The 26,548-nt window shown below is 35.8% G+C and overlaps 1 protein-coding gene across 3 annotated transcripts in view; it reads right to left on the reverse strand.

Moving 5' to 3' along the window:
• Positions 1-2,015: 2,015 nt before the first annotated feature.
• The window catches only part of CENPK (centromere protein K), a 33,704-nt gene continuing 9,171 nt past the window's right edge, over positions 2,016-26,548 (reverse strand). For all 3 annotated transcript variants that reach the window (XM_069096426.1, XM_069096428.1, XM_069096429.1), the window contains exons 4-10: positions 25,997-26,069; positions 13,190-13,236; positions 7,689-7,771; positions 7,495-7,593; positions 7,010-7,139; positions 5,146-5,196; positions 2,016-2,647 (exon numbers count right to left, since the gene is read on the reverse strand). In XM_069096426.1, the coding sequence (XP_068952527.1) occupies positions 2,489-2,647; positions 5,146-5,196; positions 7,010-7,139; positions 7,495-7,593; positions 7,689-7,771; positions 13,190-13,236; positions 25,997-26,069 (642 nt within the window). In that variant the 3' untranslated portion in view covers positions 2,016-2,488. The remainder of the gene's footprint in view (positions 2,648-5,145; positions 5,197-7,009; positions 7,140-7,494; positions 7,594-7,688; positions 7,772-13,189; positions 13,237-25,996; positions 26,070-26,548) is intronic.

Here is a 26,548-nt window from a genome sequence, read left to right on the forward strand (position 1 = left end):
CTGGGTATGCCAAGCTCTGAGCTAGGCCTGCAGCAGCCTAAGTACGCCCAGAATTAAGGCCCAGACCAGTAGTGCATGTCTCCTAAAAGGGCTATGAGAATGGACTCAATGCATACAGTCCAAAATATGGGGTCACCCAAAGTAGATAACAGATTCAGCCATACCTCCCAGTACAGTAGGGAAAAGCATAGGGAAAAAGGGGTGAGGTGTTCCCAAACTCAGACTCAGTCCCAGAGCCCTCAGTTAAGCCAACAATGCTGGGCTGCCCACAGCAAATCACTGAAGACTGAATAAATAAAAAGGATGAAGCACTTTTTAAAGTGGGAAACCCATCTAAAAATGCAACAACAACTGAATCATCAGAAAAGATTATAAGGATGAAATATTTGCATTCCAATGGATATTGAACATAATAAAAGCATACCTAGCAGAGGTTATTGAGAGAGTCAAATACAGGGAGGGTTGGGAGTGACTTTTTGTTATGTTTTAAGGACCTTAAAAGAAGAAATGAAAGGAAGGGGCAGGCAATATACAGCAGGGAAGGAAAGAGGAGGAATAGGGGAGAGGAACTTCTTATTTTATATAATAAGGTGGGAGGGACAGGCAAGTAGAGGTCTTATGAGGTCTTATACATATGAGGAAGGGGAAAAGAAAATAAAAACCACTTAAACCATATTTTGAACTAATGCAGAGTGAAGTAGGACGAACCAGGAGAACAATTTATACAATAGCAACATCATTAAAAGGAACAATTTTGAAAGCCTTAAAAATTTTAATCAATGCAATGATCCACCATGACTCAGAGGACTGATTAGAATGAAGCTTTCCTCCATACAGAGAAGTGATGGACTACATATGCTGTGTGAGACATCCATTTTTGGACATGGCCCATGTTTAAATTTGTTGGGAAACTTGTTTTACTTAAATATAGGTGTCTGTTGTAGGGTTTTTTCTTTTTTTTTTTCCTGCCATTGTGGGAAGAAGTGGAAGACAGAGAGGGTAGATGCTTGTTAATGGGGGAAAACGTTAATTTTTAAAATAAAATATTTTAAAACACCAGGAAGTATAATAGACCTTTCCTTAATATGGCAAGTATTATTTTTCTAGAACCAAGAGCCAGAATTATATGCATTGTGTAGTCTTCTACAAAACACTCTTTACAAAAATAAATATTGACCTAAATAAGTGGAGAAACAATAATTGCTCATGAGTAAGATAAACTGAGTCATTATAACAAAACTGACAATACTATCTAAATTTACTTATTCAGTGCAGCACTAATCAAATTACTTTATTGAGTTAGAAAAAAATAAAATTCATCTGGAGGTTAAAAATCTTAAAGAAAATACTAGATCTATTGCCCAAAGAGGTGAAAGAGGAAAAGAACTCATATGTACAAAAATATTTACAGCAACTTTTTGTAGTAGTAAATAATGAGAAACAAAGAAGGTACCCATTTGCTGGGGAATGGCCGAGAAGATTACATTATATGAATGTAATGGAATATTACTGTGCCATCTACAAAATGATGAAGGAGACAGTTTCAGAGAAACCTGGGAAGATTTGTATGACCTGATGGAGAATGAAATGAGCAGAATTAGGAGAATCATTTTTTACAACAACATTGTAAAGAAAAATCACTTTGAAAAACTTGAGAATTATGATTAATTCAATGATGCATCACAATTCCAAAGCATGTTATCACACCTCCTGACAAAGAGATGAAATTAAGATGCTGAATGAGACAAACATTTTGATGAGAGGATTAATGTGGGAATTTGTTTTGCTTAACTATGCATATTTATCACAAGGATTTTGATTTTCTCTTCTTTTTCCCAGTAAGGGAGAGGGAAGGAACAGGGAAAAAAAAACATAAGTTCTTGCTAACTGAAAAAAAATGTGAAAAAAATTTTTTAAAAGTATTCTGAAGACCTAATTCCTGCAGTGACATAATTCACTGATTACTTTTATGTATGGTCAAATGACTAAATTTTCAATAAAAGACAATCACAAAGTTTAATTTCCAATGTAATATAATTTAGCATTTAGATATACATTCTTATACATTATATAATAGTATCATCTAGTTTTTAATATTCCAACTTTCAGTAAGTCTACATATAAGTTGTTACACATGAAAATAATTTTAGTTTACTTTTTCAAAATCTACTAACTTTTAATACAGCACCAACACAACTTCAATGCCTTGATATAACAAAAGTGGCTAATTCATCACTTGTATCAAAACTTGCTAAAGCATCCAAGTTAAGCTTGAAACAAAATGCAAAAGAAAAGGTGCTATAAAAACATTGTACAATATTCCAACTCTGACTAAATGAGAAAGGAATATGTAATTGGAAAATCAGCAACAAATGAAAGATTGAACTTTGGCGTGAAAATAATGTTCTTCATCCAAGTGGACATATGAGCTTCCATTATGCTCCAGTGCCAAGGTTTCTAAGTACCAAATCTAAGAAAGCACATTGTTTTACTGATGAAATGCTTCTAATCGTATTCGACTTGGATCATCTTGATGTCTAAGCGCAATTCCACTACGCAGCAGCAGCTCAATATAAGGTGGCCAAAAGGAGTCATTAATTTTTACGTATGGATCATGTGCAGAATGAAGTAGGCTATTTATAAGAAGCTAGAAAAAAAAGTTAACCAAAATATGCTTTATTTAAGGAAAGGTTTTAAAACACTTAAAAAAATAAACATTTCAGATATTTCAAAGGATACTGATCTTTCTAAAGGACTGTTTGAACTATAATTCTAATTTCCTACTTCAAAGAATTTATTGTTTTAAAAGACCAAACATACTACAGTAAAATTTAAATTTATTTGTTTACTTCATTTTTTCAAATTCCCCTTATATGATTAACTAAATTATAATTTTAATCGACGAAACACCTATTTTTCTGGTTTTCTTTGCTTGGATGTGATTCTATTTTAAGAACTCCAGTATAACAGTTCAGTTACAATCCCTACAATCAATGAAATCACTGTCAAACTTGGTAAAAAACATAAATTAAATGCCAAACCAAAATGCAAACAGTATTTCAGACTCTTACTTTTCTCAGGGTAAATACTTCTTAATCATTAGTCAACATTATTTAATACTTAAAAGATCCAAAATGTCTTTGGTGTGGGTACTCCCTCCACTGATGTAGGCTAAGTTGATGTAGTCTACCAATAGGTAACAAGTATCTTCTCTGATATTAGCTAAGTGAGTCCTTGAACAACCAATACAAAATCAGTCACTGGTACCTTCCAGAGTACTTAAGTTCTGCTGCCAATGTCATGAATAATTACAAGATGACATCCAAGGCAGGATGAGGCAAATGGAGTACAACTTTGGTGAAAAATGACATAATACACTCTAAAGGAGATGGAACAATCTCAAAATTTGAATTCTTCTAATCAATTTCTATGCTTGGAAGACTATATTTACTTCTCATCTTTGATATCTTGTCTCCCTAATTAATAATATTCATAAAAGAAATGGCATGATATAATTGTGGAAAGAATTTAAGTCAGAAGACCATCTGACTACTACTTAAGTGGTTGACATCAGGCAAACAATTTTTAATATCTATGAGGGCTCATGTTTCTTATCTATAAAGAGATTTTGTTATCTACTACACTAGATTCTTATAAAGAAAAGTTCTTTAGTAAATGGCTAATTACTATATTAATAAGAGCAATTATTATTAATTAGGCCTATAAAGTTAGGAGTTCATAGATACCAATCCTGAGTCTATTAATAATAATGACCTATATTCTTTCAGTTACTCATCTGGAAAATTTAGTAGTGAGAAATGAAGAGTTAAAGAATTCTTTACTTACCTGTGGCCTCAAGGCCACATGTGGCCCTCTGGGTCCTCAAGTGGAGCCTTTGGACTGAATCCAAACTTCACAGAATTGTATTCAGTCAAAGGGCCACACTTGAGGACCTAGTGGGCTACATGTGGCCTTGAGGCTGCAGGTTCCCCACCCCTGGTCTAAACTAAGCACCACACCACTCCCGTTATAGACTGCAAATTTTGTCTTCAATTTTTGTTCAATTTGTTATTAAGGGTCATATCAAGATACTATTAAGTATACAAAACTATCTTTGGAGTCTGAATAAAGCATAAATTTGGTCTCTAAGAAAGTTTAACAATGTCGGCATGACCAGGAAGCTAAAATCTTAATATGAGAAACTCATAATTCCTCATCTCTTGCATCATGAAAGAGAAGGAGACAGACAGACAGTCAGAGTCTGGTTTTACTTAGGGGTTTTTTTCCTAAATGAATTCTTGCCACTTTATGGAAAGAATTCACAATCCTAAGTTTATCTTTGAGGGAACTGGCAACTCCAACCCCCCAAAATAATCCTATATCCAAAACCAAAACCCATTCTTACTGTATAGGGTTTCACCATATAAATCCTAAGCAAATGATATTTTGTCAAAATATCACATTAGAAAGTAGTACTTTTGCATCTTTTTAATTAAAAAGTATAATATGGATCCCAAATTTTAATTTTAATCATTTTTCAAAAACTACCTTTGCTATTATTTTCAATTATATATAACACACAAAGCCAGAAACAAATTTGGGGTTGAAGTTCCACTACATATATCTAGTATAGTGAGAAATAGAATGTGCAGGGTGTGGTGGCACATGTATAGACTTTCCTGCTGGGAGGCTGAGGCTGGTATCCCACTTGACCTTAGCAGTTTTGAAATGCAGTGGGACTAAGGTAACTGGTTGTCTCCACTAAATATGGAATCAATATGGTGAGCCCCTGAGAATGGGGTGGGGGTGGGACCCCCAGCAGGCTACTTACTGAACCTGTCAGTTTGGAAATGGAGCAAATCAAAGCTTCCATGCCAATAAATATTGGGATTAGGACTTCAAGTGGTGTCTGAACTTCTAGTTTGGGGGAGATTAAAGCCTCAGTGAAATGTGTTTCTAAAGCAGAGATCAATTTTTTATTTATCACAATCATTAAAATTTATCCTCTCTATAAAAATTTTGGGGCTTCTCTTAAAGACATCAATTGATTTTATTTACAGTTTAATTTTTGTTGAAGATCACTATTTTTTTTTAAAAGATTAAAAAACAGCAAGATGAAAAAATTTTAATTTATGAAACACTTACCTCTAAAATTTCATGCATTGTCATTAGCTGTGCATTTGGCTGACACTCTCTCTAAGGGGTGCAAAAATATGTGGAAAAAGAATATTTAGAAAAGAAAAAGTTAATAGAAAGTTTTATAAATATAGTTTCTAAAAGGATTGCCATTGACTACACATATATTAAAAATATTTTCAAGTGATATTTCATAATCATCATAATAATTTAGATTATAAAGTGTCAACAATTTAATCATTTTAAAGAACTGTGAAAATAAATAACTACCATATTTAACACCAAAATAAAAATGGGATTTTAAAAACAAAAATTTAGGAACACCAATACAAAGTCCACATTTTTACAAAAGTAACAATTTTATTTAGTGAACTGATCACATTCACAGAAATAATGGTGTAATAGGGCAAGACAAAATTCAGTAAATATATACTGTTATAAGGAGGAGTCATGGCAGTAACAATGGAAGAGGAGTTCACAGGTAATCAGTCTGTCAGAAGACAAGCTAGTCTACATATGGTGATAAGGTTTCTTGAAAAATGTTTGCATATATGGAGTCAATAGATGGTGGAATTCTAACACTGGTATGTATAATAGCTATGTGGAATAGTTGAAATGGGGGCAATAAGTATAGTTATGGGAACCTTAAGGATCAGAGGGAAGAGATCAGTGGGTAAGTGGGACATCAAAATGGAAGACTGAGATAAGAAGTAGATTAGAGGCCTACAGAGGAAAGGAAGTATTTACATTCTTATGTCTAGCCCTAATCTCCCCGCCAAGTTCCAATCTCACATTACTAACTGCCACATAAGCATCTCAAATATATGTCCAAAACAAAACTTCTCTTTCCCTTGCAAACTATCTTCTCTTCTCCTCTTTCCTAATACTGTCAAGAACATCATCCTCCAAGAAACCCAGGCTTGCAACTTTGTTGTCAAACTCCACTCCACTCCCATCTTGTCATTTATATCTTCACAACCCTTCTCATGTGTACCCTTTTCCTCTAGTCACCATTCTCCTGCAGGCTGGCACTGGGTCACATGTTTGCTGCAATAACCTTCTGATTTGTCTGTCTCAAGTCCCTCCCACTCAAATCTCTCCTCTACTCAGCTGACCATGTCCTGTCTCCTCCTCCTCCCTCCCCCCTTCCCTCCAACTCAATAAACTTTGGTGGTTCACCATTTCCTTCAGGGTCAAATATAAAACCATGTCTGGCATTTAAAGCCCTTCACAACCTGTCCCCTTCCTAACTTTCTAGTCTTCTTACACTTATTACCCTTCATGTACCTGATGATCCTGCTACGCTGGCCTCAGGACATTGTCTCCCATCTCTGAGAATCTGCATCAGCTGTACCCCCTATCTGCAAAGCTCTAAATCTTTCATTTTCTTGCATCCTGCACAATTCAGTGCAAATCGCACCTTCCACAGAGGGCCTTTCAAGGTCCTCATCTGTTGGCTGCTGGGGGCGTCACTTTGAGGTGACCTTCCATTCACTCTGTTTATACGTAATTATCGGAATGTTGTCTGCTTCATACATACAGGAACTCTTTGAGAGAAGAGACAATATTTTGCCTTTTTTGGTATCCCTGGCACACAGTAATCACTTATTAATTGCTTGCTAACTGACTTGTATTAATGAGAATAAATAGAAGCCTGCATTATCAACTGTGATACTGTAGGTCAACAGGGAATAGAAACAAGTGGGGAAAGATGAGGCTCAACAGGAACTTATGGGAAAGGAGAAGGAAGGAGGCAAAGAAATATAATAGAAGATAGGAACTGGAAGGGAAAATAAGGTAAAATGATACATTAAGTAGGCATTTGGCAAATGATTTCTTAAAAGAAAAATCCCCCCAAATATCCAAAACTTACTTTTCTCTTCTTACTTCCATTTTCTTCAGGGAGAGGAAAATGCTCATCTAGAACCTCACCCATAGAGGTCAACAGTTTCTCTCTATGTCTTCTTATTTTAGTAATTTTAGTTTTCAGTTCAAGTAAAGTTCTAACATATTAAGAGAACAAATGAGATGATAAAGCACAATTTCTAAAAAACCTGGTAGAATGCTACCTTCTTTGTGTGTCTTAAGTTTTGTAAAAGGATTTTGATAGGTTTCACACACATTAAGTTCTAGTCCAATATTTAGGTAAAAAAGAACAAATGCCCACAATTTAACAGATCCTAAAATTAAACAGTACAGAGAAATCAATTTACTAAATAATTAAGCAATTATTCAGTGACAGGAATCAAGACTACATTCCCAACTCCTGACAATCTCCCGGTATCTTTATTTCATTCAACATAAACAAATTTACAATACTATATCACTGATAAAAACCTAACAGCATAGTATAAATACCTTTTCTCGGAAACTGGTATCACTTGATTTTTTAGTTCCTTATATATTTCACTGAGAGATGCTATTAGCTGTTTTTGTTCATTCAACCATTCTTGCTCTCTTCAAAGAAAATAATATTTGGAAAAAAAGATCAGGTATATTCTACCATTTCAATTGTTATTAATGTCACAATGTATGCACAATATAATATTTACCTTCTTAAGTCTTCCTGTAGTTTCTGATTCTTTGACTGAGTTGTGGACAGTAACATTTCAAGATCATGGTCTAATTTTTGCAACTGCAATATAAAAAGACCCATAAGAATAATTAAGTTGTTAAACTATTAATATTCTTTTAATACCCTTTGAAATTATCTTTTACATACTAATTTTTATTTAATGAAATTTTTAACACTTTTAAATTGATGCGCTTTTTAAACATTTCAGTTACTTGTCAGTGACTCCTGTGAATCCCCCAAAAAAGACCTCTCATATAACAAAGTACAGTTAAGAAAAACAATTCAACACACTGGCCATATCTGGCAACACTACCTCATACCCCTTTCTATTGAGAAGAGACATGTTTAACCCTTAGTTCTCTGAGTAATGAGAACTGTTCTCAACTTATATTCTGGTCTGATATTCCAGTTTAGAAAACAATAGTTAAGTGAAAAAAAATAAATCTGTTGAATGTCTTTTGATAATGACTTGGTAAAGTAGATATCTGTGTTTTATACAGTCAAATTCCGAGCTAAATATTTGAACTCTGGAATATGGGACTTTATGACAAATACGTAAGGCATCATCTCACTGTTTGCACTTATATAACCTATAATTATTTCTTTATCACTAAGAAGCAGCTATTTATGGGGACAAGATAGCTGCTTTAAAACATCTACAAGAATTATATAATAAAGCAGATGAGATGGTGCTTAACATATACAACTGAAACTATTTGGAGTTAAGATAATTCTGCAAGTTAAAATTTAAAAAGGAAACTCAGCTTGCTATAATTATAACTGAGAGTAATACTGTTTTATTAGATTGTAAACCTCTTTAGTACAAAGTAGAACCATAATAGGGCATTTCTGTGACATTGAAAACATCTGAAAACTGTACCTGGTGTTATGTATACTAATATTATAGTATATGTGCATACATGTGTGTACTAATACAAAACTTTTAGTTTTTATTTAACATATTCAATATGACATCACAAAAGAGGCATAGAGGGTAAAATTTTCTAGCATTCAAAGACACACATTTATGAACACACAAAGAATCCCAAAAGTCTTAGTATAGATTTAAGCTATTAAGGCTTCAGATGAGAGTCTGTATATTGAGAGTATCCCATCAGTTCCTCTGTGATGGGCGCTAGGAGCAGCTGCCTCTCTTGCTTGCTGATAGTAGTAACTCTAGAAGGACTATTTACTTTTCAATACACAGTCCAAGAAACTGCTGATGGAATGAGGAACAGAGATCAAATCTGATGCAATGCAAAGTTTTATTATAGCATTTCTATTTTTTCTAATATTTTTGCACTTTACCATTGTTGTAACTTATTTAAACATGTTGATATTTATATCAAGAAAATTTATGTTTAATTTCTATACTAAGAAAGCAGGTTAAGTTCAGCATTTTAAATTTTTTAGGGATAAGATTCTAAGGAGCGGACCTGTGAATTTTCTTGGTATAGGAGAACTTTCTAGGAGAGGAGGCTGCCTCTACTAACACAGGCTGACACCTTCTCTGTAACTTATAGTCTTGGAGAGTTGCCTTCAGCACTAAATTAGCCTCTTGCCCACAATCACACAGCCAATATGTGTCAGAGGCAGAACTAGTCAGGTTTTCCTAGATTGGAGGCCAGTTCTCAATATACCAAATTAGTATATGCAAATTATGTCATTTGCATGACAGTTAAATTGTTCTGCCTCCTCAATAGGTCAATCAAAAAAAGGCACCTTATTCCTGATCTAGTACTCAGCTATAATCTCTGTTGGAGTAAACAGATTATTAATATTTTTCATTAATATGTTAAAACTGAATAGGGTTCTAAAATTCACTGCATACTTAAAGCAATACATTTCAGAACTGGAAATGTAAGAATACCCCATAGTCAACAGCCTTCAACATGAAACATATGTTTCATGTTAGTCTTTCATCCAATGCTGATCTCATATAAAACATACCTAATAAATAACAGGTAGTGAAGATGTATTATAATGAAAATTCATTAAAGGAGCTTTTTGCACTTTTATCTACTTACACTATTATTCTAAAGCAGACAATACCTTTACATTCACATAACTGAATGAAACCACAGATTGCAATTTGATGTCATTAGGCAACATATTGCCTTAAAAGTTCTACTATGTGTTTACCTAGCATGTCAAAATCATACAAAATAACTTTATTCTATGATGACTAATATCAAATAAAGCTTTCCAAAGGTGATTGTTACCATTATGGAAGATATCCAGCAGACTCCAAATGGAAGAGATTCCCCATAGAAGGGGTCTTCCAGATGTGTTTGTTGGCAGATTACATAGCTCTGAATGAGTCAAGTCCCACAGGATGGCAGAGATTCCTATATAGTTCTATAATCATTCAAAAGAATTAACTTTAACTAATCACAAAGAAAAAACTAAGTGGATGAAAAAGGCCTATTGCCTAGAATTATGTGGAATGGAATGGAAAACCTACAAAACTAGTCCATCAGTCCATGTCATCTTGGGCATCTACTGTGGCTGAAGGGAGACCTGGCCCCAAACTGAAGAGGCAAAATAATGAGCTGAACTGCCTTTAGAAAACTTATGCATGTTTTTTTTCTTTTTTTTTTTTGGAGGGGGGCAGGACAATTGGGGTTAAGTGACTTTCCCAAGGTCACATGGCTAGTAAATGTTAAGTGTCTGAGGAAGGATTTGAAATCAGGTCCTCCTGACTCCAGAACCAGTGCTCTCTATTCACTGAGCCACCTAACCACTCTGACTTATGCATGTTTTAAATGCCCCCAAACTTCTCCCTGAAACAAAGGCTTGTCTTCTTAACATGAAAATTCTTTACATGATGCTGTAGGGCTGTGGGAGATGGAATAACACATTCTTCAAAGAAAAAAAGCAGGTCACCCAACAGGCAATGGAGAAGCATAATGGAGGTGCCTATAATATATATGGGGCAAGTAATATATTGCCAAGAAAGAAGTGTGCAAAAGAAGGGTAAAGGAGGGCACCAGAAAGGTATATGACTGGAAAAAGAAGTGGACTCGTCATGAAGCTAATGAGGAATGATCAAAATAGAACTCATTCTCTTTCACTACCTTCCCTATTACTGTAGAGGGCAACACCATCCTCCCAGTACCTTCAGGCTCACGACCTAGAAGTCATCCTGACTTCTCCAGCTCTCTCCCACTCCAAGTTGTTGCCAAATACCTTCTCTCAAATACAGCTTCCTCCTCTCCTCTGACACTGCCACCACACTAGTGCAGGACCCCTCATCACTTCATGCCTGTATTACTGCCAGCAGCCAGCTGGTGGGTCTGTCTGTCTCAAGTCTCTCCCCTCCCTAGCCCATCCTCCATGCAGCCACCAGTGATTTTCCAAAAGCACTGTCTATGTCACCCCCTATTCAGTAAACTCCAGGAACTCCCTATTACCCACAGGATCAACTACAAAATGTCTGGTGCTCACAGTCCTCTAAAACCTTGCCCCCTCCTATCTTTGCAGTCTTCTCACACTTTACTCCCTATCCAATGACACTGGCCTTGCTGCTCCTTGAACAAGGAACTATCTCTGTCTCCACATTCTCCATCTTCCATGCTTGGAACACTCTTCCTCCCCTGCTCCAACTACTGACCTCCTAAGGCACAGCTTTGACCATTTCTTTCTCCTGCACAAAAAGCTTCTGTGACTCCCTTTAGGATAAAATACAAACTTCTTGGGTGTGGTATTTAAGGCCTTCAACTACAGTTTGACTTGGACTAACCTTTCCAGTCTTATGATATCTTTATGCTCTCTTATGACCTTTCTTATACCCTTCAATGTCCTGGTCAAAATGGACCAGTAGTTATTCTCTGAAACTCATTATGCCACCTCCTGCCTCCAGGTATAAGGCCCCTCATCTCCACCTCTCAGAATCTTCTTCCAAAGCACAACTCACATGTCATCTCCACAACAACACCTTCCCTGATTCTCCTCATCTTTCTCTTTGATTTCCCTTATGCTTTACTTATCTGTGTACAGGTTGGGTCTCTCAGTAAAATGTAAGTTTTCTGAGGGCAGGGACAATTTTTGTTTTCTATACCCAGCACCTAGTAAAATACCTTATATAATGGTAAGTTTCAATAAATGCTTGCTGACTTGCAATTAAGTTTAAAGAATTAAGTTACTTGTTCATAGTCAACACATAGTCAAGTGTTAGGTTTTAATCCAGGTCTTTGGAGACCTCAAGTCCATCATGCTATATCCACTATTCCCTATTTACTTTTTAGGTAGGTTCATCTCAAATGGAAGTAATAAACATGCTTTAAAAAAGCACAGAAATATATTAACAGGACTTTTCATCAACACATAAACAGTATTGTCAAAAACTGTATTTAAAAGCCAACTTTCAAAGAAAACAAATACCTACAAGCATATAATCCAGTACCTTGACATATAGTAGGTATTTCATCCTTAACTGATGCAATTCTGTACCTCATGATCTTAACTACCATTAATTCATGCTAGGTCTGAATCTCATTTCTGATGAAAACATTCTTTTGTCATTCTTCCCCTTCCTATTATCCGAGACACAATAAGCCTTCCCGGACATGTACGCAGCCTTAGAGCGCCAGACCAGTCAGCACCGTGACCCGTGGACTTTCCTTCTCTGCAATATCCTTCTGCTTACTCCCAACTAATCAGAAAAAAAGAAAAAGCCTTAATATGCTTGGACTTTGCCTTTCTTGCTTCTCTCCCTACAGCAGCAGGAAAAAATACAGCCACATATCAATATTTCTAATCTCTCGCCTAACTATGTGCCTTCAAAAGCTTCTAACCAGAAGTATGAAATGAGACATAGATTTTCTGTCATTGCCAAAGCGTTGATTTGTTTTGCTTAACTACATCTGTCAGGGGTACAAGTGACTGGGTAATGCTGATATTTAAATATATATACAGAAGAAAACAAAAAGAAGTCCAGAAGAGGGTATGAAAGAGGGCAATTATTTTAAATTTACTACATTTTAGAAAAATCCATATATAACCGAAGGTTCATAGATTCTTTTTTGTTGTTCAATGTATGGTAAAATTTTTAATTATTAAGATAATGATTTAAAAAGCACATTTAAAATGAAAAAAAAACTCTTCCTAATTATTTCAGACAATTATCTTTCCTTTTGTAAAAGAGAATAAAACATTCCTTTGTCTCTCTAACTTTTTACATTTATCCCAAACTTGAAATGAACTCAAATTTACACAGAATAGTATTGTTTATAGATCAACTTCAGTAACTCATAAACTTGATTCAGATAAAAACTACTTTCAATTAAAGAAAACAATCCCATTACATTTAACATAAAATTTATATAAACAAACAAAAACAAAAAAAAAGATCCTGTAAAGTTTAAGGAGTAAATAAAGATTTTAAGCTGTTTTATATTAGTTTCTGAGTGTTGTATGTTAACAAACATTTTATTTTTAAATTGTATGGAGTTATTACAAAGTAACTAAAGAACTTACCTCTTCTTTTCCTAGTGCTACCAGATTTTCTGGATTCAATGGGATTACTAGGGGAAAAACATGGAAAAATTACATGTTTTGTTCCTTATTTGATTCAAGTATTTCTCTTAGAAAAGTTAAATTTAGTTTGTGAACTAAAATGGCAATTTCCCTGTCTGGACAATTCTGACATAATAAAACAAATTATCTGATTCTAGATTCTAATACACTTGAAATTTTACTCTAATGAATTATTTTGAATAATTGTTCAAATTTCACAGTGCTACACTAAGTCACATAGTTCTGTTATTCAGAGGACTCCTGACTGCTTAAGCAGCTCTTACACACGTTTTATGAGCACTCAATTCAATAGAACACTAACCACCTACAATGTACAAGCTACTATGCTAAGCACTGGGTGATAGAAGGACAACAGACAGGAAATAGCCAGGAAGAAAGTTGTGACACAGAAACCAAGAGAAGAGAGTATATCCAGGAGGAAAGAGTGACCAACAGCTACAGCGATGTTAAAAAAAAAAAAAAAAGAGGGCTGAGAAAAGGTCAATGGGAAGAACAGCTGAGATGGCTGCTAACTTTGGAAAAAGTAGTTTTAGTCATATGGCAGGGCTAAAAATCAGTTTGCCATAAGTGAAAAGTGGGTGAAGATGAAATTACTCTTTCTAGGAGTTTGGCACTGAAGGAAAAGATAAGGATGACAGCCTGAGGAGATGGCAGAGTAAAGTAATGGTTAGTGCAGATAGTGGAGTGCTGGATATGTTTGTAGGAATAAGGAAGGAATCTGTGGACAGAGATTGAAGACGAGAAAGAAAATGAAAGTGATTGATACCCACCTGGCCATGTAACCTTGAGCAAGTTACTTAACCCCAATTGCTTAGGGGCGGCCAGGTGGCTCAGCGAGTAAGAGCACCGGCTCCAGTGTTGGGACGACCTGGAGATCGAATCCCGGGCTCAGACACTCAGCACCACACCCAGAAATAACGGGCCGTGTAACCTTGAACAAGTTACTTAACCCCGATTGCTTAAAAATAAAAAAAAATAAAGTGATTGATACTATAAGATCCCCAAAGAGAAAGGAAGATAGGACCATAGGCACAAGGAGAGGGTTTGGCTCTGGCAAGAAATGCTGCAGTAATGCTTCTTTCTTTGGCTAGAACAAAAGAGGACCGGTAATGATGTAGAAAGGTTTTGAGGAACAGAATAGGTAAGAGAGAAGACTCAGGGCAAAGGGCCTCAATTTTCTAAGTAGGAAGTGAGAAACTCTGTTGAGGGAAGTGGACCTGGAGTAGGTAGGGGAGGACCCTACCTATCCAGGACCTGAGAAAAATATAAAGATTTGGAAAGTCACAGTGGAAAATGTGAGACAAACAGATTGAAGGCCTGCCTATATAGTACTGAAGACCCAAATGAGATAGGAAATGTGAATTTTTAGTGGCCCATAGCACAGTGGGATGACTTCCCTTAGCTATAATCAGAAGGACATGAATGAAATGCTTAGGAGGCAGAAGGAAGTATAGAGGTTGTGGGAGATCCCAATATGGCTCTCACAATTCTAAATTATGTGTACTACCAAAATAGATTACTGGTCATTTTACCCATAGCAGTACAAAGTTGAGCAAGCTCACTCAGAAAGCTGGAGTACTAAATACTAAGTCTGGGAGGGACTAATGCTACTTGTAAAAAGAGGATAGGGGAAGGAATTGGACCTGTGGTTTTATTGGTATGGGGAACTCCTGGGTGAAAAAACTTTCTACCAATTCAAGTCAGGACTTTCTCTACAACTTACAGTCTTAGAAAGAAGAGCCCAGAGCCTAGAGATTAAAAGTCTTGCCCACTGTCACATACCCAGCATACGTAAGAATTGGGTCTTTCTGCTTATGAGGCTGGCTCTTTTCACTATGCTACCTCTTGTAAAATAAATAACAATAAAAATGTACCCAAAAGACTCCTCTCAAAGTGCCATAAAATTCTACCTTTACTCTACAAAGCCAATGTGACCCCAGAAAGAGTTCCTTGAAATAGTCAACATTTATTTTTTTTCCCTCAATTTACATGTAAACAAAAATTTTCAACATTTAAAGAAAAAATTCGCGAGTGCCATATTCTTTCCCTCATTCATTGCCCTCTCCCTCCTTGAGAAGTCAAGCCATGTGATATAGATTATACATGTACTGTCATGCAAAACATTTTCATATTAGCCATGTTGTAAAAGAAAACACAAACCAAAAACCAGTAACAATAAAGAAAAATTTTAAAGTATGCTTCAATCTGCCCTTAGATTCCATTAGTTTTTTTCTCTGGAGGTGGATAGCACTTTCCATCCTAAGTACTTCAGAACTCTCTTAGATCACTGTATTTCTGAGACTAGCCAAGTCATTCATTTACAATTGATCATCATACAATATTGCTGTTACTTTTTACAATGCTATCCTTGTTCTACTCACTTCACTTTGTATCAGTATAAGTCTTTCCAGCTCTTTGGAAACCATTCTGTTCATCATTTTTTTTTAATGCTTTATTAACTTCTGAATTACATCATTCGTTTTCGCCAGATTTTGAGTTACAAATTTTCCCCACAGGATATCCCCTCCTCCAATCTGCTCTCTTCCATATTTTCTCCCATACCCCTTTCGACTTTTCTATGCTTCAGTGCCTATATATCTTATTTCCCAATTACATGCAAGATGCTATTAATAATAGTATATATATATATACACACATATATACATATATAAATATATATTTAAATATTTGATTTTAAAACTTTCAATTCCAGATTCATTCCCTTCCTTCCTTGTCACCCACCCTTATTGGAAAGATAAGCAGTTCAGTATAGGTTGTACATGTGTAGCTAATGCAAAATAACATAGTAGATATATTGTAAAAGACTGACTATATTTCCCTCCCTCCTATCCCACCTCCCACTTGTTCTATTCTCTACTTTGATCCTGTCCCTTTTCAAAAGTGGGTGCTTCCAACTTCCCTCCCCCCCAGCCTGCCCTCCCTTCCATCATCACCCCCTCATATTCCCTTCCCCCCTATTCTCCTGGAGGGCGAGATACCCTATTTAGTGTGTATTTCACTCCCTCCTCAAACCAAATTCAATAGGAATAAGGTTGACCCATTCCCTTTTGCCTTCCTATTCTTCCCCTCCATTGTAACCATTTTCCCTTGCCTCTTCTGTATGAGATAATTTACCCCAATCTGTCTCTCCCCATCTCCTCTCATTATATTCCTCTCACCTCTTAATTTCACCTTTTTAGTATCATCCCTTCCTGTTAAATTGGTCCTGTGCCCTCTATCTATGTATACCTGTAAACATAAATACACACATTCACATATGTATTCGTATGCCCATATAACCTCATATATATACATAACAGCAGATAACATAGTTCAACTTTGATAAGTTCCTTATGATTTCTTTTTCCTGTTTACCTTCTTATGCTTCTCTTGCTTCTTGTATCTGAATGTCAAATTTTCTATTCAACTCTGGTTTTTTCAGCAAGAATGCTTGAAAGTCCTCTATTCCACTGAATGACCATATTTTCCCCTGAAATATGATACTCAGTTTTGCTGGGTAGGTGATTCTTGGTTTTAATCCCAGCTCCTTTGACCTCTGGAATATCATATTCCAAGCCCCTTTGATCCCTCAGTGTAGAAGCTGCCAAATCCTGGGTTATTCTGACTGTGTTTCCACAATATTCAAATTGTTTCTTCCTGGCTGCTTGTAATATTCTCTCCTTAATCTGGGAATTCCAGAACCTGGCTATAATATTCCTAGGAGTTTTCTTTTTGGGATCTTTTTCAGGAGGTGATAGGTGGATTCTTTCAACCTCTATTTTGCCCTCTGGTACTAAAACATCAGGGCAGTTTTCTTTGAGAACTTCCTGGAGGATGATTTCTAGGTTCTTACTTTGGTCATGGCTTTCAGGTAGTCCAATAATTTTTAAATGCTCTCTCCTGGATCTATTTTCCAGGTCAGTGGTTTTTCCCATGAGATATTTCACATTGCCTTCTATTCTTTCATTTGTTTGGATCTGTTTAACAGCATCTTGATTTCTCATAAAGTCATTAGCTTCCATTTGTGCAGTCTAATTCTGAAGCCATGATTCTTCTCATTGAGCTTTTGAGATTCTTTTTCCATCTGGCAAATTTGGCTTTTTAAGGCATTCTTCTCCTCATTGCCTTTTTGGGCCTCCTTTGCCATTTGAGTCAGTCTGTTTTTTAAGGTATTATTTTCCTCAGTCAGGCTGTTGACTCTCATTTCATAATTTTCTTGCATCATTCTCAATTCTCTTCCCAATTTTTTCCTCCACTTCTCTTATCAGCTTCTTAAGGTCCTCTATGGCCTATAACCAGCTTGTATTTTCCTTTGAAGCTTTTGGTGCAGGAGTTCTGACTTCACTGTCTTCCTCCTGTTCCATGCTTTGCTCCTTTTTGTCCCCAAAATAGGAGTGTAATCTTGGAATCTTCTGTCGGCTTTGTTTCCTTTGCCTGCTCATTTTGCCACTCAATTACTTGACTTTGGGGCTTTTTGTCACAGTAGGACTCTGCTACCAGACAGGGGAGCTTTTGTCCCAAACGCTGGGGTTTTCTCAGCTGCCAGAGGTATTAGATGGGTGCCCTCTCTGAGGTCTCCACACGTTCTGGCAAGCTGGACACACACCCCAGGACCTCCACCCTAGACTGCAATCCAGTCTAACCCAAGCAGGTTAAAGCAAGAGTGATTACCCCTCAGACTGTTGCTTGGCCCCCCTACACTCTGGAGGCCAGGAGCTGAAGCTGCCACTTGGCGCTGGCTGGCTGTGCTGGTGTCTCAGAGGCTTTTCACCCTGGAGGTAAAAGCCACACACTCCTACTTACTGGGTCCCAAAGTCCAGACTGCACTGGCCTCTCACTTTGTCCTTTGCATCTATGTGTTGATAAATCTGGAAACAGCCACAGTTGCTGCTGATCTGAAGTCCCTCTGGCCAGAGGCTGGTCAGGTCTGCCCTGGGGCTAAAGCCTCGGGTGGGGCTGGGCTCAGCTCCCAGAGCTCCTGGATTCCTGCCAGCCTGCTGGGCTGTCCTCAGTGGGAGGTTAGCTTCTCTGTGTCATTTTCTGGGTTATGCAGCTCCAAAGTTTGTTTAGAGTCCCCTTTTTACATGGATTGGGGAGGGTGGAAGCTGGAGACGGGGGAAGGTCCTGCTTCTACTCCGCCATCTTGGCTCTGCCCCCTGTTCTGTTCATCATTTCTTATAGCACAGTAGTATTCCACCACAATCATACAGCACAACTTGTCTAGAGGTTCACCAACTGATGGGCATCCCCTCAATTTCCAATTCTTTTCCACAAAAAGAGCTGATATAAATATTTTTGTACATGTAAGTATTTTTCCTTTTATCTTTTGTAGTAGTTGTATTGCTGGGTCAAAGGGTAGGCACAGTTTTATAGCCCTTTGGGCATAGTTCCCAGTTGCTGTCCAGAATGGTTAGATTGGTTTGAAATAGTTCTAAAGTGAAGGGATGCTGGTTGGTCCTCCTGCATCCTACCCTAAACAGTATTTAGGTAGCATATTCCATTCCTCTGAGAGGGCCTCAAGTGTATGAAAAATGAGAGTTGTAAAAGTAACACTCCTAAGTTATGAATTTGTCCATAGATAGCACCATATGCATGATCACCCCTAATTTTGCCTGATGAATGCATTTTCTCTAAGTGGCATTTGATCACTTTACTAGCAATGTGCTGCTTAACACCTTTCAAAATGAAGTAATTTATGGGCAAGATATTCTTATCATATCTCTGAATATTTTAATGGGGAAGAAATCAAGAAACTAAAAGGTATTTTTATATTTAAATTCAGGTAATTATCTAAATTCCCAGGCAATGCTTGTGTGGGATTTCCAAACTTCAAGGGCTCTCAATACAAGAGCACTTTCCTCATTACAGGAAAAGAATTCATATCAATAGGAACTATTTAGGAGTAAAATCTCAAAAGATTTCATGCCCAAAGAAAATATATGCATAGGGCAAGGTCTCTGTGTGGTTGCTGGACTGTGTTCTTGGGTATACTTTCCAAATGGGGCAATTACTGGCCAGATTTAGGGTTTTGACAGAGTTACTTTTGGAATTTGTGATCTGAATTTCTAATCTGTCAGAATGGTCATTATGAAGGAAGCTGGCAAATTTGCAGGTGGATTGGCAAATCTGATGAGGGAGACTGCCAGGGTAGAAATAACTATAGAAGCTAAATAAGTTGCCAAAAATAACAAAAAAGTAGCAGGAAAAAAAGGATTAGAATATAAACTATTCTTGAGTTTATTAAACTTTAAGCTCAGAGTATTGCTTTGATAGTGTCATGCACATAGTAGGCAGTAAAGGAATGATGGATTGGGGAAGAGAATAGTCAAGCCTTAACTATTCATGACAATAAAAGGAAAACAAACAAGTCAAAAGAATATTTAAAATCTCATTTTAACAGACTGGAAGCTACACAGGAACTTTCCTCAATAAATAATAACCATGACGTGCTGGCCTAATACATGCATTCTCCTTTTCTGCTATACCTAAACAGCTGTTTAATAAAAGATCTCAAAGTTCAATATTATTATGGTTGTTCTTAGATTGTAAACTCTTAGGGGATAGCAAGTTTATTAAACTTTGTATATTAAACACTATTATTACTCTACTAAACTTATTTTTTAAACAAATGAATGAAAAACATTTACTAGTAACCACATATGGAGTGCATGCTATGTTCTGGGGTCACAAATAGAAAAGTGGAGATAATTGCTATTCTCACATTCTAATGGGAGACACAACACATACTAAAGGTCTCAGCAGTTAAGTTAAATGGAAAGGTCCCAAAGTACTTAGAAAATAGAAGCAAAAGAGATAGTAACCCCACTTATTATGTCATTTCTAGTGGCAAAATCATGTTTCTAATGTTGATTCATTTCACAATGCCAAAGACTTTCTTGTCCAGATCTTCAGATCTTGCTGCTGAGGAGGTGCTGTGGGTTCTAACACCTACAGAAACAGTCAATGGGTCCTCTCTCCATAGGGACTGTCATTATTATCAATCAGTTTGATAGCTTTGGAGGTTGGGCTAGAAGGAGGACTTGTGGCTGGGGTGGAGAGCATGATGTCCCTCTCAGGGTTCCTTGGCTTATTTTCCTATGGTCATTGGTTGGCGTTGGTGACAAGGAAGGTAGGCCCCATCTTCACAGTGACTGCTCAATCATGGCTGACCCTCAATGATGGTTGCAGAACCTGGGTTAGAAGCAAGTAGTCTGGGTGGCACACAGCTGTTCACAGGGCTCCTGGACTTTGCATAGTATCTAGTCTATGAGCAGCAAATCATGTGCCCTTATACCAGCCCTGCTTTGCATAAAGCCAGAGTAGAGCCTGTAGTCAGTTTTATTTTTCAGTGTGTACTTAAAAGGTTAAAAACCTTTTTAAACCTTAAAACCTTTAAAAACCTTCTGACTTACTTTGATGGAGCTATGATTTTAAAGATAAGGATACTTTCTTCCAGTAGTGCAGATAACAATATGTCCATATCTTCTCATCCATGCCCTCCCATAAATCAGCCAAGGACAGTCCTCCCAATTTCCAGAGGGTCTCCCTCTAGATAGGTGCTTCCTAAACTGCATGTCATGACTCCATGTGGGGTCATGTAATTGAATGTGAAGGGTTGCAAAAAATTTGGCAACAGTAAAAGGTTTCTGAACACACAAGAACCAAAAATTAATTCAAAATCAAATGTATAACAAATTCAAGGTGTTTCTGGCAGCACTTGCCCATGTTATATCATGCAACTTCACTGCACCCTTGGCTCTGAACACACAACATGCACACTTTGCACTGTGCATGTTGCCATATACACAACACCAATGAATGCTACCAGAAACACCTTGGCTCAGACTCAAGACTATTATATGTTATAAACTGCAGTGTTTTTACTGTACATACAAAGTTTTCTGCTCTTATAGAAACAGAGTAGTTTAATTATGGAAAATAAAGACAATATTTTCCTACTGTCATTCCTCGGCATGTAAGTATTAAATTAGTACACCTTTGGATTGTATTGTGTTAGAATGCTTGATTTTTAAAACTGCTGTTATTGCCTTCTTTTAAAGAAACATAAGTGTTTAACACAAGTGAAGACAAAAGCCCTTTAATAATATTCCTCACCATCACTGCTGTATGTGTATATAAGTATATGAATATCAATTTTTAAAATTAAGCACTAAAGCTAGTTTTTATCTGAGGAATTATTAGCAATATTTATTTATATTTTAGGACAAAATATTTTTTTGTTATGGATAAGTGACTAAATATAGACAGAAGAGAAAAGAATACTGATGACAATGTGGCAGTCTAAACTACCAGGTTGTAGTACACTTAAACTGACAAGAAAAAGAAAATATATTGAATTATTCTTGCAATGTGGATTTACTTCTAATAATGATGGTGTGGAAAAACCTCTTTGCTTAATTTGTAATCAAGTTTTAGCTGTAGAGAACTAAAGCATGCAGCATACTGCAATAAACCAAAGGAATATTTTGAATGACTTTTTAAATCTTCAAATAAAGAAAAACAATGTGTTGAGAAATTTGTCACTGTCAATGAAAAGTATTAACTTTCATCTTACAAAACTTTTTATTTAATTGCAAAAACTAAAAAGCCCTACACAATAGAAGATCTTGTGTTATCTGCTGTTATTAAAATGTCAGAAATAGTTCATGGGGGAAAAGTATAGGGATGAAATTTGCAAAATTCCTTTACTGAAAGATACTATTTCCAAAAGAATTTCTGAAAGAATTTCAGAATTTCTAACCAATTCTAATAGCTTATTACCAGACTTAAGGGCAGTCCAAAGTTTGCAATTCAGTTAGGTGAAACAACTGATATTTCTTGCATAGCATAGTTGTTACTTTATGGAAAATATGTTTATGAAGGAAGCATACACAAGGAATTATTGTTTTGCTGCCCTTTGGAAGGACATACAAGAGGGGAAGATATATTGTATTTCACTGCATAATCATTACACCCTGTTTTTTCTCCAGTCCAAAAATTGTTTTGTAACCTTTCATTGTGTAACTGTCACATGATATAACTCTGTTCATCACACCGCTTAAAAGGTAAACAAAGCAATAATGTATTCACCAGTGGCATATGGATAAGCATTTATCTCTTGCACATTGCAAGCCATGAGCCTAGAATTCTCAGCACACACACAGTCAATATTCAATTTTAACATATATTCATGAGTATTCTATATATCCTAATCTTAAACCAGACAATTTAGTAATAAATGATTTTTAAGTAATACTAGCACAAAAAATTTTTAAATGCTTCACATAATGGTCATACCCCACTTTTTTGCAAAAAAATCTATGATGATCAGGAAGTACAGTATATCTTAAAGTTGATGAATTTTTTACAAATGAAAGTTTATCATGGAAAAATTGCCTTGGAATCTGTACAGACAGTGCTGGAACAATGATGGGCAAGCAAAAATTAAAGCTAGTGGCAACAAACATATCACTTTTACTCAATGCATGATCCATTGAGAGGCACTCGTAGTCAAAAAATATCACCAGAGTTAGACATTGTGCTTTGCAATACTATCAAAATCATTAACTTCATTAAAAGACATGTCCATGACAGTCATTTCTTTTCAAACCTTTGGAAAGACATAGACTCTGATTACAAAAGCTTATTACTACATGCAAAGGTAAAGTGGCTCTAAAAAGTACAAATTTTAAACAGATTATTGAAACTGAAAGATGAAGTTATATTTTTGACGGAGCAGAAATCTGATTTTATTAATTTTTTTCCATAATGACTTATGGTTTTCAAAACTGTTGCTTGTTGGATATTTTTGAAAATTTAAAGTTTTATTTAAAAAGTTAACATATGGAACAATAGGGTGGAAAGTGGTTCTTTAGTAATGTTTACAGCTATGGATGATTTTATAATTAAAAATAACTTTCCCAAAGATTTAATTGTAAGAGTTATAATTGATCATATGAAGTGCCTGGAGGCAGTTTCAGAAATACTTGCCTTCAAATTTTGGTTCTAAAAAACTAAGTTAGATTCATAAACCATACTCAGTTGAAATTAAAAATATCAGTCATCTACCATTAAAAGTTCAAGAAGAATTTGCTGAGTTATCAAGTGATACAGGTTTAAAACTTGAGTTTCCTAAAAAATAGTTAAATAAATTTTGGCTTGGGATTAAGATAGAATTTCTAACAATTTCTGAAATGGCCCTAAATATATTTCTGCCATTTTGTACTATGTATTTATGCAAAGTGGTATTCCCAGCATCGACAATTATAAAATCAAAATATCAACCAACTCTGAAAAATGTTGAAGATGCTCTTTGTCCTACAGTATTAAATATTCTACCAAGATTTAATTCTTTATGTAAAAAAAAATAAGCACATCCATCTAATTAGTATACAAATCTGCTTTTGTCTTTAATAGGTGGTAAAATTATATGCATACCAAAGAACTGTTGTAAAATAAATTTCTTTATGATTTATTATCAGTAAATGTTTGATTTGTATACCTATTTTATATACCTATATATCCAGGGTTGTATAAAATTTCTCAAATGAAAAGGGGTCATGAGTATAAAAAGTTTAAGAGCCCTGCTCTAGATCTCTTGACATTACATGGATAAAAACGAAGCTGTCCAATTACTATTTATCTTGCCACGTAAGCAGCCCATCTCCTTTTCTGGTCATACATGTCTCCATTGCCATCCTTTTGTGCTGCTGCTTCCCAACAATTCTTCATTGTTAATATGTGATAGCCCACCATGTGTCTCTCTCCACTGCTCTTTAATTCTTTACAACTCAGTCACAGAACGTCCACAGAATACTGATGGTAAAAATATGGGTCTTTGTTTAAAGAAGAAGGTTGGAATCATTAAAAGCATTGTGTAATGTCCCAAAGGCTCTTTCTCCTATTCAATTCTGGACCCAGTTCACCGTATGTCTACAAAGGATGTCCAAAATATGTACTGATGCGCCAGCTGTACAGACTGTCCAACCAAATACTTATCATACTGAGTAACAGACATTCTTTATCTATTATCCTTGGTGGATAGTTAGGCTGAATTATTTCGAGAGAGTGGATCTCATTTAGGAGGCTTTATAATGTTCTAAGGTTTTATGCATTATGCACAATGTCATTTAAAGCAAGGGTATCTGGAGGACCTTATCATTTATAGGGAATTCCTCTTTTATTTAAAATCTGTGCTAGACATCTTCCATGGTGGTTGCCAGTGCCTTTAACAAGCATTTATCTCCCTGTTTTATGTTTTACTTGATATTATCAAAGTCTAACAAAGCTATCTCTACTAAAAACCTTTCAATGAATCTTTTGTAAATTTATTTTGCGCTCCATTGCTTTTTGCTATTTTATAAAGAGAATACTGCTCAGAACTTTATTCTATCCTCCTCTACAAGATTTTATAAATGAAAATCTTTCTTGACTTAGCAAGGAAATCCAAGTATTTGTTGGCAGAGGTGGGTTTCTAGATTTTCATTTTTGGACTCGACATTTTGGTGACTGATTTTTATGTGGTTTCATTTCTTTGATAAATCATGATTATGTTGATCTCTGTTCTTTTTCAAAGAGATTTCATTTTGGGGATATGATCTTAATTCAGATTTAAGATTAAGGAGTATGTGAATTAAACATTTTTTTCTTACTCAGTAGGCTCTGGTTTATTCTTTTATCTAAAATGGAAATAATGATGTTTTGGCTTAATTTAAAATCAGTGATGATCTCTGGTAATTCTTCCTGTGATCATTAATTTACATAATAGTCCTGTGGATGGATCTATGAGCTCATTTGATGTGAGAATCCTATCCGATGATGAAGTCACAACCCATCTAAGCCTGTGTATTCTATGTGATTTTTGTTCCCATCGTCCAACAAGTTAACATAAGATATTCACCCGACATGCTGAATTCATTCCCATCATCAAAAAGAGACCAGAAGAGCATACAAGATGTCCACTGGTTATCCCTTGCTCTTGCTATTTAAGTGGCTCATACTTTTTGATCACACATCCTTTGATAACACCCTTGACCTCACTTCTTTCTCATAATTCCTTGGTTGTAATGAGACACAGCTCATTTATATCCAACATGCACATCTAATATCCTTTGGGTGATCCTTAACTTCAAATTTTCAGTGACTGACAGCCATGAAACATTGTTGGAAGAACACCGGTGCTAAAAGAATAGCCTTTTGTTTGGGGGGAAAGCCTGGGGTCATTATTGCTGTTGTTCAGTCATGTTTGACTCTTCATGACTCCACCATTTGGGGTTTTCTTGGCAAAGATACTGAAGTGGTCTGCCTTTTCCTTCTGGGGTCATTAAAACAACTGAAATTTCCTAAAGCCAATCTCTAGCCTATTCTTTTCCACAGGTTCAATTTTGGGCCTACCTCTCTGCCCATTTGCAATAGTACCGCTTTAAGATGTTGTATGTACTAACGAAAAAACCCTACAGGCTCTCTATACAACTGCACATCATAGGTTAAACAATAGTCAATTTTCAACCACTTAGTTTTTGTGTGTGCATAGTTATGGCAAACTCTCTAGCATGATTATAAGTCTCACTTAAGAAATCCTATGATGTTTGACTAGGGCACAACACAATCAACACAATGCCACCTGCAAATAGAAGCATCTGAAAGACCTTACCATCTCCTTCTACTTGAACTCTACTGTGGACTTCCATAGCAAATACCTAGAGTAAGCATACATCTATTTTATGTAATCATATAAAAAATCCTTACTGTCAGGAGTTCTTTCCAGCCATTGATTGCATTCTGCTGTTAGACTCTTTAATCGCATCATTAATAATGTTAGCTACAAAAAGTAAAAAAAGGAAAATAAAATTCCAGCTGAAACTTAGAAAACAAAAGTCATTTCATAAGGATAAGTAAAAAGCTATGCAATAAAGTATCATTTATTTTAAATACTGGAATGATACAAAATACCCAACTTGGAAATAGTCAGTGAAATCACACAAAATAACCCATAACCCCAAAACAGAAATTTGAATTCAACCATTGTAATCACCAGACAATAATCCACTCATAGAATTGAGGCCCCGTGCTGAAAATAGTATATAAAAGCAAAATCAAGAAAGCATAAGAAATGCTATTAAAATATGACATTCTAAAGGCTAAAATCCTGTTGCTATATTGGTGGATTAAGTTTCTTTATCTATATCATGGAAATAAAATGAAAAATGAAAACCAGGACAAACTTGATTCTTGCCAACATCTTAAAAAAGTCAATTTGCTAGCAAAGTTCTTGGAAACAAACAGGTATTTAAGCACAAG

This window comes from Petaurus breviceps, unplaced genomic scaffold, assembly GCF_028583685.1.
Source record: "Petaurus breviceps papuanus isolate PSGF00001 unplaced genomic scaffold, PetGlider_PUasm1.0 229, whole genome shotgun sequence".
Lineage (NCBI taxonomy): Eukaryota > Metazoa > Chordata > Mammalia > Diprotodontia > Petauridae > Petaurus > Petaurus breviceps.